The sequence below is a fragment of the Canis lupus genome, chromosome 26 (genome assembly GCF_011100685.1).
Source record: "Canis lupus familiaris isolate Mischka breed German Shepherd chromosome 26, alternate assembly UU_Cfam_GSD_1.0, whole genome shotgun sequence".
In the NCBI taxonomy this organism is placed as follows: domain Eukaryota; kingdom Metazoa; phylum Chordata; class Mammalia; order Carnivora; family Canidae; genus Canis; species Canis lupus.
The window spans coordinates 550,877-562,353 of record NC_049247.1 but is presented as its reverse complement, the minus strand read 5'-3'; the positions used below and the strand labels follow the sequence as shown (position 1 = coordinate 562,353).

The following is an 11,477-nucleotide window of genomic DNA, read 5'->3' as shown; positions in this document are numbered from 1 at the left end:
TGCACGCCTCGGGGGGCGGGGCCGCGCGGATGCCCGCCCCCAGGCACTGAGCCCCGCTCCCCGCAGCAGGAGCAGCAGCGCCAGCAGCAGCGCCAGCCTCGGGCTCGCGAAGCACGCGTCCCTGTCGCCTCTCGGGCCGGGCCCCCACCTGTCTACCTCACACTTGGCGCTCCGCTCGCAGGCCCAGCACCAGCACCACGCGGCGGCCATGTTCGCCGCCCCCCCGACACTGCCCCCGCCCCCGGCGCTGCCGGCCAACAGCCTGGTCATCCCAGGACACCCTGCCGGTAGGTGCTGGCTGGGGCTGGGGTCACCGTCCCCCTCCACTCTGGGCAGCGGGGAGGGACTCGGTGTCTCTGGGGAAGGGGTGCTGCAGAGCCTCCCCTACCTGCTGCGGGACCTCAGGGGCTGATGGCAGGGTCCTGGCCCCGGCAGGCTGCCTTTCCCAAGGGGGTCCTACTCCCCAGTGCAGAGAAAGCTTCCTGCCTGGGCCTGGGTTGTGCACACGCATGCAGGTGCGTGGGTGCCACCTACGTGCACGCAGACACACGGACGCGTTCCCCTGCTGCATCCCGAGCCCTCCCCTGGCCTAGTCAGGGAGGGGTGTCTGGAACGAAGGACCTGGGCCCTTCTTGGGGGCATGTAGAATCCTGGTGTGAAGGGTTTCCAGGTGAAGGGCGGGAGCCTGGTCTCTCCCTCCCTGCGTGGTTCCAGATGCCCTCTCAAGGCCGAATATCAGGTCACTGAAGATTTCTCCCATGGAGCTTGACTCCCAAGTTTTTTTTTTTTAAATTCCCGAGCCACCCGATGCAAGTCCGGGGCAGCTCGGTGCCCTGGGATGGGACCAGGATGCTGGGCTGGGGGGGCAGGGCTCCCCTGTGGCCGGCTCGGGGGCACCGGCAGCTCACGGTGTTCTCTCTTGCCTTTAGATGCCAGCCTGTTGATCTCATTCAGCCAGCCAATCATGTATTGCCAGCCTCATTCGGGGATTCTGATTGGTACTTGGTCACAGGCACCTCTCTTACCTGCACCCTGGGGCCCGCACCTAGCGAGCGGCCAGCACGGCTTGGCCTGCCGAAATCGGGAGTGCCAGGTGACTATCTGCCTCGCCCCGCCGGGAGCCCGCGGCCGACGTGCCTCTCCGTCTCTCTCTCTTTTTCTCTTGTAGATCACGAGCTGCTCAGGCAAGAGCTGAACGCGCGTTTTCTGGTCCAGAGCGCTGAGCGGCCCGGCGCCCCCCTGGGCCCGGGGGCTCTGCTGCGGGCGGAGTTCCACCAGCACCAACACACACACCAGCACACACACCAGCACCAACACACATTTGCCCCCTTCCCCACGGGGCTGTCCCCGACGCCTCTCCTGCCGCCCACCGCACCCCCGCCGGTGCGTAGGCCCTCCATGCGTGCGGGCGGGGGGCGGCCCGGGCAGCGGGACACACAGCAGGCACACGCTCTCTGCACGCACACAGGTTCTTACCGTCCCTTTCTGTCCATCTGGCCTCGCTGTCTGGTCCTTCTCTGGGTCATGTGATATCCCCAGTCCTGGGCCTGGGCAGGTGCTCCACATCCACACACTGGATGACGTGGCTTCAGGGCCAGTCTCATCCACACAGGGTTTTCAGCATCTCTGTTGGCAACAGGACAGCAGATCCAGAGACAGGAATGAGCAGGGCCGGGGAACCAGGACTCCCTCCCATGGGCCCCAGATCCTGGGCCCCTGTCTCCTGAGCCACTTGCTGTGGGAAGCAGAGTACATTATCCCTAGACTTTGCTCTGTGAAGGACCTATTCACTGGGGGCCTGGGTGCGTCTCACTGCTTGATCACCAGCCCTGGGCTCCACCCCCCTGATCATGGCTGCAGCATCTCTTGGGCCTCAGCCCGTACTGTCAGATGGCACAGATGGGCCATGTGCAGTGGTACCATTAGACAGGTAGGGGCCCTGCCCAGTCTGAGAACTGGGTCCCAGGGCCCAATTCAGGGTATTGGGCCAGTGCCCCCAGGGAGCTGCAGACCACCAGCTGCAGAAGGCAGGACAACCATTCAGGTCACCACCTGGCCCAACGGGGGTGTGGGTGCCGGGCCCAGCAGAGGGTGTGACAAGCTAGGGGAGGCCTCACTCTCCATTCTTTTCCTTCCAGTTTGATAAATATGCACCCAAGCTGGACAGCTCCTACTTCCGACATTCCAACGTGAGTGCCCCTTCGAGGTCCCTGGGCTGGCCTGTGGGCTGCAGGTAGCGGGTAAAGGGTGGGGCTGTGCCTACCCAGAGGCCTTGTCAGGTTGCCTCCCACCTAGTACAGGGGGCCAGGCCCAGTGCACCCCCAGGACATCCATGCTCCCAGTGGGGCCTCTGGAACGCTCCCCCTCTTTCTCTTGCAGTTTTTCCCGTCCTTCTCTTCTGCCATCCCCGGACTGCCCACCCTGCTCCCACACCCAGGCCCCTTTGGGTCCCTACAGGGTGCTTTTCAGCCCAAGGTACCAGCTGTTCCTGCGGTGGGACGGGGTTCAGGGCCCATGGGAGCCCCTGCCATGCAGTTGTGTTGGGGTGAGCCAGCCATACCGGGTGGGATGTGGCTGTGCAGCAGCAGCAGCAGCAGCATGACCCCTGCCTAGGCAGCTGCAGCCTAGGGCTCTGGGGCAACCCCGTAGCACTGCTCCATGCACCCTCACTCCACTGGGAGTGCCTGAGGCTAGCGTGGGGAGAAGCAGGGCTGGCCACCCCACATAGCACAGAGCTGTCCATGCTGTAGGAGGCTCTCTCAGCCCCCCTAACCCAGGTGTGTCCTAGTCAGGAGCCCCTGCCCATTTTTGCAGAAACTTTTGGACTGAGGATGTGGGAAGCCAGGCATCCCCTGGTGGCAGTGTGTGGGGCCACATGGGGTCCTCTGCCTGGGCCCGGGGTCTGCACTTCTCACATCCTGTTTTCTCCCCTCAGACTTCAAACCCAATCGAGGTAACAGGCCGGGCCAGTGCTGTTCACACCCTTCTCCAGAAAGCCCCTGGGGTAGGTGGCAGCTGCCCACCCGTCCCTCCCTGGGGCCATCCCAGGCAGCCTGGTCTCCCTTGTGGAGGATGGTGGCAGCTGCGGGCAGGTCTCTACCCCACCCCCAGGACTCAGCCTCCCCCAAGGCCTGGATCTAACGTTTCCTTCTCTGTTAATGACAGGTGTCCGACCCATACCGGACCACAGTCAGGGTGAGTTTGTGTGTCTTTGAGAGGAAGGGGTCTGGTGGGACCTCACGGAGGGTTGTGGCTTGGGAGGACTGCAGATCCAGGGAACAGAATGCAGAGGCCCTGGCTATGCAGCTGAGTGTGGCCCACCCTGTCATAGAAACCTGGGAAGTGGTGTGCTGTACACGTGCAGATTGCCTGGCAGATCTACCACCATCAGCAGAAGATAAAGGTGAGCCTATTCCTTGTTCTCCTGGCCAGGCCGGGGTGTCAGAGGGTGTCCTGATGTACCCATTTGGGACCGTGTCCTTGTGCTCCTTATGTGGGCATGGGGCAGGGTGGAGAGGAGGCCAGGTGGTGGGGGTCACCCATCATGTCCCCAGGCGGGGGTTTGGGGGAGCTGACCTTGTGCTGGTCCCACCAGCATCATTTGAGCCCTCCACAAGATCTTCAATTCTGTCCCCCATCCTTTTCTCCAAGCATTTGTTGAGCACCTGCTGTGTGTGTGCCTAGATCCCCAGCAGTGAACGAGGGGCGCTACACATGTGCCTGGGAGGGGCCCCCTGGCGGTTACCTAGATGACACGAGAAGGGTTGGGGTTGCCTTGGAAGGGCAGGGGGAGGCGGGAGAACTCCTCACCCAGACTTGTGCCCCAGCCCCCCTGCCCCCCCATCCTCCACCTCACCCCCTGGTACAGAAAGACCTGGACACTCTTTGCTACCATTTCTGGCCACATGCCACCTCCATGCACAGCTTTCAAAAAACATCCCATCCAGAACATGCTATGAGAAGTCAGCAGGGTCTTAATGCCAAGATACTGCCTGTTCCCTTATGCACGTGTGTGAGGATAGCCCTGGGGGGGCTGGCCAGTGGGGGCTGCCCCTGGTGGGCTAGGGCACCCCACCGCCAGGACAGGTACTACAGCAGGGCAGAACCAGGGAGCACTCTTGTGGCCACCACAACGGAGCCACGGGCTTTTTTGTTTCATTTAGTAAATTTATTTTTATTTTTATTTTTTATTTTTTATTTTTTTCATTTAGTAAATTTAAATGTTAATCAGTTACTGGAAACTGAAACGTATCTAAAATGACTTAGGTCTGTGAAGCTACTTTTTCAACTTAATTTGACAGTCTTAACATGGGTAAAGTGTTTCCAATGAAAACGCGAGCTCTGGATGGCGGTGCACTTCGGTGTAGAACACACCACTCTCCACGACCACCCTGTACATCCAGCACATGTCATACTGGCTGCGTGTGGCACTCCTGGGACAGGATGGGGGGTTTTCCATCCCAGCGGGGGGATTGCTTGCTTGTCGGCAGCCGTGGCTGTCTGGACTGCAGGCCCCGCATGTGCTTTGTCCTTCCCAGCAGATGCAGCTGGACCCTCACAAGCTGGACTTGGCCAGCAGACCCCCAGCCCCAGGCGTGTTTGCTGGACTCCACTACCCGCAGGACCTAGCCCGGCCCCTCTTCGGCTCGGGTGAGCGCCCTGTCCAGAGCACAAGGCAGGGGGGAGGGCTGGCGGGCAGAGATGATCCTGCCTGTGCCCTGGGCTGGCGCTCCAGCAGCCTCGGCATTTTTGTTTACTCCCCGCTGCTGCACGCTGTCACCCACCCCCTGGCCACCCCCTGGTGTCCTACCGCGTGTGGGGTGCCCTCCCCAGGCTTTCCCTCACCCTGCAGCTTCACTTCTGATGTCTGTCCAGGCCCCACCTGAGGCAGGGAGGGGCAAGAATCCCTTCCCTCTCCAAGGAAGGGTTTTGGCTCTGCTCCCAGAATCTGCGTGCTTGCCCTGCACCAGCAGCCATGGGCCACCCTTCCAGGACTCGTCACTCCCACTGCCAAGATGCATCCCAGAGCAGGGATGCAGCAAGATGGGCAAAGGGGAAAGGCGCATAGGGCAAGATGAGCAGGAAGCCAGGCATAGGACTGCTGAGTTCTGTCCTGGGGGACCCAGGACTCCTCCCCTTTCCTCACCAAGTGTTGTGGTGCAGGGAGGCTCACAGGCCTGGCACTCAGGGTCCCTACTGGGGCTGGCCAGGTAGGGTTCTGTGCCTGCACACACTCACACTGCTGACTCCCGAAGGAAAGCAGGTGGTCAGCATAAACCGTGTTTGCACAAGTGAATGAGGTTCACACGGCACTCCTGTCCGAGGAAGTTGAGGACCCCCAAACTCCCAAGTCCCAGCCTCACATACCGTCCCTCCTGAGGCTGCCTCTGGGTCTGCCGCTCCCCTCCCCAGCTGTCAGGATCTTGTAGACACTGCCTTCTCAGAAACACCCCACACACACCAGCCAACTGCCCTGCTGTGTGTCCACACACACTCCCCTGTACCTGCTGCCACCTCACACCCAGACGTGTGGTCAGCGAGGGCCCCGGAAACAGTTTGCAGTGCTGGCTGTGGGCACGGTCCCCCAGGCTGGCCTCACAAGCATGGGCGCTTCTCTAGTTCCTGGCCCCAACACCCTGGTGGTCTCCAGACCCTAATCTGGGCAGAGGGTCTCCTGGTGTCTGTCCCTCCCACCTGGGGTTCAGTCCCTAGGTCCACAGGACGTGTGTTCATCGTGGGGCCCAGGCAGTGGGCCTTGGCTTCCTCTGCTGTGTGGAGCCTGGACTTGGCACCCATGCACTTCCCCGCCCTCCACACACCCAGTCCAGGGCCACATGGTCATGGACGCCGCTGGCCTACCCTGCTTGTCAGGCATCTCCTCTTGCACCAGGGCTCTACCCCCTGGCCTTCTTGACTCCTCAAGCTGGGAGCTTGCCTATCGCTTGTTGGTCCTTTCTCAATGCGTGTGCCCTAAAGGGACACTTCACCCCACACACATCTTCATTAGCACCAGAGCAAGCTGTCTCTTATTTTCTAATTTCCAGTTTGATTTCTTCGAGCTGTGAGTCATTCAGGAGAGTGGCTAGCTTTCTGGTGGGGGGCTCCTGGAGATTAGAAACTGCGTGCAGCAGCCCAGCAAAAACAAACCCTCCACTGCGGGTGTCCCCCGAGACTGGGGATGCTGGAGAGCGAGGGCAGGCCACATCACCAGTCTTTGCCAGAAATCCACCCCCCAGAACAAAGGGTATATGCCCCACCCTAGCAGTAGAGCCAGTCCCCCAACCCAGCAGCCCCTTCTCAGGGCCTGTGCCTACCCCAGCTGCCCTGGAGGTGCGACTAGGGCCGGGCTCCAGCACAGCTGACCCCGTGGTGACACCTGTGGGCTGTGGCTGGAGGAGACCACAGCAGGAGATGCCGTCTTCAGTGGCTTTGTCCCCTAAGACACTGTGATGTAGCCAGGATCATTTCTTAGCTTCTAGTTGGAAGTCTTGGGGTCAGTGTCTAGAGGACAGCCTGGAAAGCTCTCTCAGTGCCCCCCCCTCCCCACACGCTTCCAGTGGAAGGTATACATTGGTTCCCAGAGGCAGCTGGCATATCCCCACCCTGGGAGCAAGCTACAAACAGGAGCCCTCAGGTGTGTCAGGCCCCTGACAACCTGCCCCCACAGGTGCTGCCCATCCCACCACCAACCCATTTGGACCCCCGGCCCATCCCAGCAGCTTCCTGACCATGGGTCACCTGACAGGTAGGTGTGCTCTCAGGTCACTGAAGTCTGTGACAGGCCTTCTGCAGACCTCAGAGGATTTGGGAGAGGGTGTGTGTGGTGGGAAGAGGTGACCCCTCAGACCCTATACTTGGCACCTGCCATGTTCTGGTGTCATGGGTAGGAGGAGAGTCAGATGGGAGCCCTGGCATGAGCCACGCAGAAACCTGGACCCCACTTGTCCCCACAGACCCTTTCAGCAGGCCAGGTACCTTTGGGGGCCTGGGGAGCCTGGGCAGCAACGCCTTCGGAGGCTTAGGGAGCCATGCACTGAGTGAGTGACCACCACCCTTGCTCCCTGCTCGACCCACTCGTACACACGGGGCTTCTGGTGTGGGTTTGGCATGCACCCTGACCCCTGGCTCACCGTGACACTCTGGCTGCCTCCCTGGGATGCAGGAATGGTGTGCTTCTCCCCAGCAGCCCTGCGGTTCCATTGGGGCACCCTTGGTGGGGGTGGGCACGCTGTCCTGGACTCTCACTGCTGCCCCTCTCCAGCTCAGGGCAGCGGCATCTTTGCCCCCAAGGAGAGCTCCTCGCTGCATGGCCTACCTAGCCCCCATGAGACCTGGAATCGACTGCACCGGGCGCCCCCCTCGTTTCCCACACCACCCCCATGGCCTAAACCTGTGGACCCTGATCGGGTCTCAGCCCTGACCAACCACGACCGAGAGCCGGACAAGGGCAGGGAGGAGCGGTGAGTGGCACCCCCACTGTTCCCAGGGCCTCCGGCTGGCTTTGCAGAACTCTGGCTCTGCCCTGGAGATCTCCCTTGCTGTACCCTCAAGGCCTGGAAGGCCAATGGAGAGAGGGCCCCCAGGGAGAACCCCTGGTGGGGCAGGATTTAGGCAGGAGCTATGGAGAGGGAGGGTCCACCCCTGGAAGCAGCATGGGAGATGGACAGCTCATTGGCCACCGTGGGGCCTCCGCAGGGAGCTCAGGCCAGCAGGGCAGCAGAGCTATCTGCATCTTTTAAGTGGGGGCCCCTGCGGGAGGGTCGGCCTGAGAGGATGGGCCGAGTCAGGCTGCCGCAGGGCAGCAGGAAGAGACTGGGGTAAGGGAGGTGGGGGTCCAATTCCAGAGTCGGCAGCAGAGTCAGAAACATGAGGATGGAGTTGTGGCTGGCTAGTGGGGTGGACAGGAGCAGAGGAGGGCTCTGACCAAGCCCCTCCTATTGGGGGGTCCCCAGCCAAGGCCGCAGTTCCAGAGCAGCCCTGGAGGCCATGCCCTCATCCCTGCCCCTGTATTCATATTCAAGGCACAGGGCAGTGGGGCCTTGTGAATGGGAGCTATGGTCAGCCATGGCCAAGGCAGGACCCTGGGGCCCCCTCCCCAGAGTGTACTTGGAGACCCCATTCCTCACTGAGGGGCCTCTTGGCTTGGGACTGGAGGGGGATCTCCATGTTCTGCTGCAAAGCTTCTTCCTGAGCTGTTTGTCAGGGGGAGGGAATCGTGGGGGTCGCGTGAGGCCTGCATGAGGTGTGGGTGTGTCCGTGTTGACCGGGTAGTCAGGGACAAACCCCCCTACACACACCCACACCCCAAGGACCCGAGGTTACATGGGGGGAACGTTGTAGTAAGCCGCTTGCCTCAGGGGCACCTGTTCCAGAGCCCCGCCTGGTCTTTCCCCCACCCCACCCCGGCTGAGGGAATGGGTCTGCCTTGTCAATTCCAGGGACCTCCTGGAGAAGACGCGCCTGCTGAGCCAGGCGTCACCCACAGCCCCAGCAGGGGCCCCGGTCAGCAGCCTCCTGCTCCGCGGCCAGGGCGAACCCTGCCGGCCCGGAGTCCTCGCCGAGCGCGAGCGCGAGCCCGAGCCCGAGCCCCGCGTCAAGGAGAGCTGCTCTCCGGCCAAGGACGACGGCGCCAAGCCGGCTGTGCGCCCACCGTCCCCCTACTGCAAGGCGGCCCTGGGCGACAGCCTGCGTCTAGCCGGCCTCCTGGGCCGGGAGCTGGGAAAGCCCTTGGAGGTGCTGGCCCAGCGGCCCCAAGGTGACGTCAGGGTCAAGGAGGAGCGCAGGGAAGACAGCGACGCGCCCGAGCCCCCCGCGGCCGGCTTGCACCCAGCGCCCGATCACCCACGCGTGCCCCCTGCGCCCCTGCAGCTCGGGCTGGCCCCGGCGGCCCGCGAGCGCCTGGGCTTCACGTGGGAGACCCTGCGCGATGCCTACCGCGGCCTGGAGCTGCCCCGGCGCGCCCTGCCCGCCCCCACCGCCGCCCCCGCCCCGGGCCCCGCCGCCCTCTACGAGCCCCCCGAGCGCCCCTACCGCGACCGCGAACCGCATGATTACAGCCCTGAGCGCCTGAGGGAGGCGCGCCGGGAGGAGCTGGAGCGCGCCCGGGCCGCACACCTCGACGGCGCCGCGCTCCTGCCCGCGCTGGGCGCCCTGCACTACCCGCGCCTCGGGGCCGCCGCCGCCGCGCTGCACGGCGGGCTCCTGGCGCGGACCCCGCCCGCCGCCGCCGCCGCGGCCACCGCTGCCCTGGGCGCGCCCCCCCCGCTGGTGGCTGCCGGCGCGCCCCCCACGCCTCCCGGGCCGCCGCCGCGCAGCAGGACTACGCCGCTTGGGGGCCACGGGCCCGAGATGCGCGACTACTCCCCGTCCCGCAACCCCCAGGAGGTGGAGGCCCGGTAGTCCCCGGGCCCCGCCCCGGGCCGAGGCCTTCCACACATGCACTGCTACAGGCCAAGATGAGGACGTTTCTGGAACCTAAGCACAGCCCCGTCGGGCCCGGGGTGACGCTCGCTTTCCGCCTAAAACCCGCGCCGTGGGGTAGTTAAATCTGCAGCTTCGCTGGGGGCGAGCTTTTGTTTTCTGAGCTTGAGATTAGGCTACTGGGAGAAAGTTCACGTTTGTACATCTTTTCCCACAGGTGAGAAGCGTTTTTAATAGATTTGTATTTTTTTCAATTTTGTGCTCTTTAGACATTTAAAAAGAAACAAAAGTTTTTGCTTTTTTATCTTCAGTTCAGATTTGCAATGTAAAGGCCTCAGATCTCTCTCTTAGAGCCCCAGGATCTTTTGTCTTATTTATGGAGATAAAAACGGTCATTTTTGTCCAGCGCACTGTGAGGCCCCCCCCCCCCCCTTCAGGGCTGGCCTGGCCCTCCCTTGGTACTTGGAACCGAAGTTACAGATATATATTAAAATAATAATAATGTACAAAACTTTTTTTGCCTTATGCAGAAGCATAAGAGGGTTTCTTTTTTGGTTTGTTTTTTAAAAAAAAACATGAAATATGTAAATAGCCTGTTAATATAAATATATGACATTATTAAATTCTTAACCTAGGTAGACTTTATAAAAAGCAGTTTCTAGAAATCTTTCTGGTTATTTGTTTAATATGGTCACAAAAAACCCACTCGCTGTCAGTTGAAAATGCTTGGAAGCATCACTGCAGCAGATCTTTCAACTATGCAAGCGCTCCGAGGTGGGACTGGCCGCTGTCTGGGGAGGAAGCTTCCCGCTGCCTGGCAGCACGTCGGAGCTGCTCCCAAGCTCCCGGACCCACCCTCCTCGGTGGCCACTCAACTGGCCACTCCGGTCTTGAGGACATCTCTGGACTCTAGCGCTCATTGTGCAGCGTTCTTGGAATCCATACCAGACAAGTAGATGTTTAGTAGGAGTGGAGAGTCTAACGGTTCATTGCAAACAGAAATAGTAGCTTATGTCCACTCTTCCATGTGAAAGCCGTCAGCAGGTGTTTCTCAGCGTGCTCCTCCACCTGTGGAGGCCTTGGCATGATCTTTCGATTTTGGTTTTGCTTTCATAACCACCTGAACGTCCCCTTGTCCTGACCTCAGTGTCCTTTCTGTTCCCTGCTGTCCACACCTGTGTCCACTGCACTTTGGAGCCTCATGGGTTCAGCCCTCTGCAGCCATCTGCTCTGTTCTGTATTCCCAAGCCATGTTTCCACTGTGGACTCTGGTTGTTTTAAACATTCAGTTCACGTGTCAATCAATGAAGATAAATACAGGCTTGATTTTGGATCACGAGGTGGTCAGGTGTTTTGTGTGTCATTGTAGAATGTGGGGGATCTTGTCCCCCTCCCCCAGGGCAGTGCAGTGCGCCGGGTAGAGCGGGGCTGCTGGTCCCCTTCATCTAGAAGCAGAGCACCTTCCCTGGGCTCTGTCCGTGCCATCCCTAGCTTTGCCTGGACTGGCGCCCCCAGGACTGTTCCTGCTCTTGGAATGCCTCTCCCACCCCATCAGCCCTGTCCCCTCTGTGCACTGGGTGGAGGGTCACATCCCTGGAATGCTGGCCTTGCCCCTGCAGCACTGGTACCACATGGAGCCAGATGAGCCTTTTTATGGAGAAATGAGGGCTCAGGGAAGGAGAGGGCAGAGGCAGAACTAGCCACCTCTGCTCCCGGCCCGTGGTTCGGAAATGGGGGCCCTGACTCGGTGCTCTGAATGGATTTGCCTTTGTTGGGTGAGCAGCCAGGCCTGAGCCTAAGTAGGGCCCCCCATATGGAGGCCTGGGGGTCCCCCACGGAGCCCTCTGTGTCCAGTGGCGACGCTAAGCCCAAGCCAGCTGCCAGGCAGAGCAGGGGTGAGGGAGAAGCACAGGCCTGGCCAGCGCGCTGGCCCCCAGGGCTCTGAGAACCTACCCATAGGTAAAATGGGCATGTGGGTGCCAATCAGACTCTTCCCTGAGACCACCTGGGATTCCAGGCATATCCTGTAAAGAGATAAAATATTTGAGCTAAAAGCC

At 61.1% G+C, this 11,477-nt stretch overlaps 2 protein-coding genes across 26 annotated transcripts in view; one reads left to right on the top strand and one right to left on the bottom strand.

The window, feature by feature from the left end:
• The window catches only part of FBRSL1 (fibrosin like 1), a 77,704-nt gene extending 66,948 nt beyond the window's left edge, over nt 1-10,756 (top strand). For 4 of the 23 annotated variants that reach the window (XM_038574649.1, XM_038574637.1, XM_038574655.1 and 1 more), the window contains 13 exons: nt 67-287; nt 930-998; nt 1,169-1,383; nt 2,139-2,189; nt 2,380-2,475; nt 2,936-3,004; nt 3,166-3,195; nt 3,332-3,403; nt 4,539-4,650; nt 6,668-6,745; nt 6,954-7,037; nt 7,262-7,460; nt 8,439-10,756. In XM_038574649.1, coding sequence (XP_038430577.1) covers nt 67-287; nt 930-998; nt 1,169-1,383; nt 2,139-2,189; nt 2,380-2,475; nt 2,936-3,004; nt 3,166-3,195; nt 3,332-3,403; nt 4,539-4,650; nt 6,668-6,745; nt 6,954-7,037; nt 7,262-7,460; nt 8,439-9,399 — 2,257 coding nt within the window. In that variant the 3' untranslated portion in view covers nt 9,400-10,756. Of the gene's footprint in view, nt 1-66; nt 288-929; nt 1,094-1,168; nt 1,384-2,138; nt 2,190-2,379; nt 2,476-2,935; nt 3,005-3,165; nt 3,196-3,331; nt 3,404-4,538; nt 4,651-6,667; nt 6,746-6,953; nt 7,038-7,261; nt 7,461-8,438 lie in introns of all 23 variants that reach the window. The other 19 variants (XM_038574660.1, XM_038574640.1, XM_038574661.1 and 16 more) reach the window with 17 other exon arrangements.
• Nucleotides 9,988-11,477, bottom strand: part of LRCOL1 (leucine rich colipase like 1) — a 35,572-nt gene continuing 34,082 nt past the window's right edge. For all 3 annotated transcript variants that reach the window (XR_005379046.1, XR_005379047.1, XM_038574663.1), the window contains 2 exons: nt 11,374-11,444; nt 9,988-10,865 (listed from right to left, as the gene is read on the bottom strand). The gene's annotated coding sequence lies outside the window, so the exon portion shown is untranslated. The remainder of the gene's footprint in view (nt 10,866-11,373; nt 11,445-11,477) is intronic.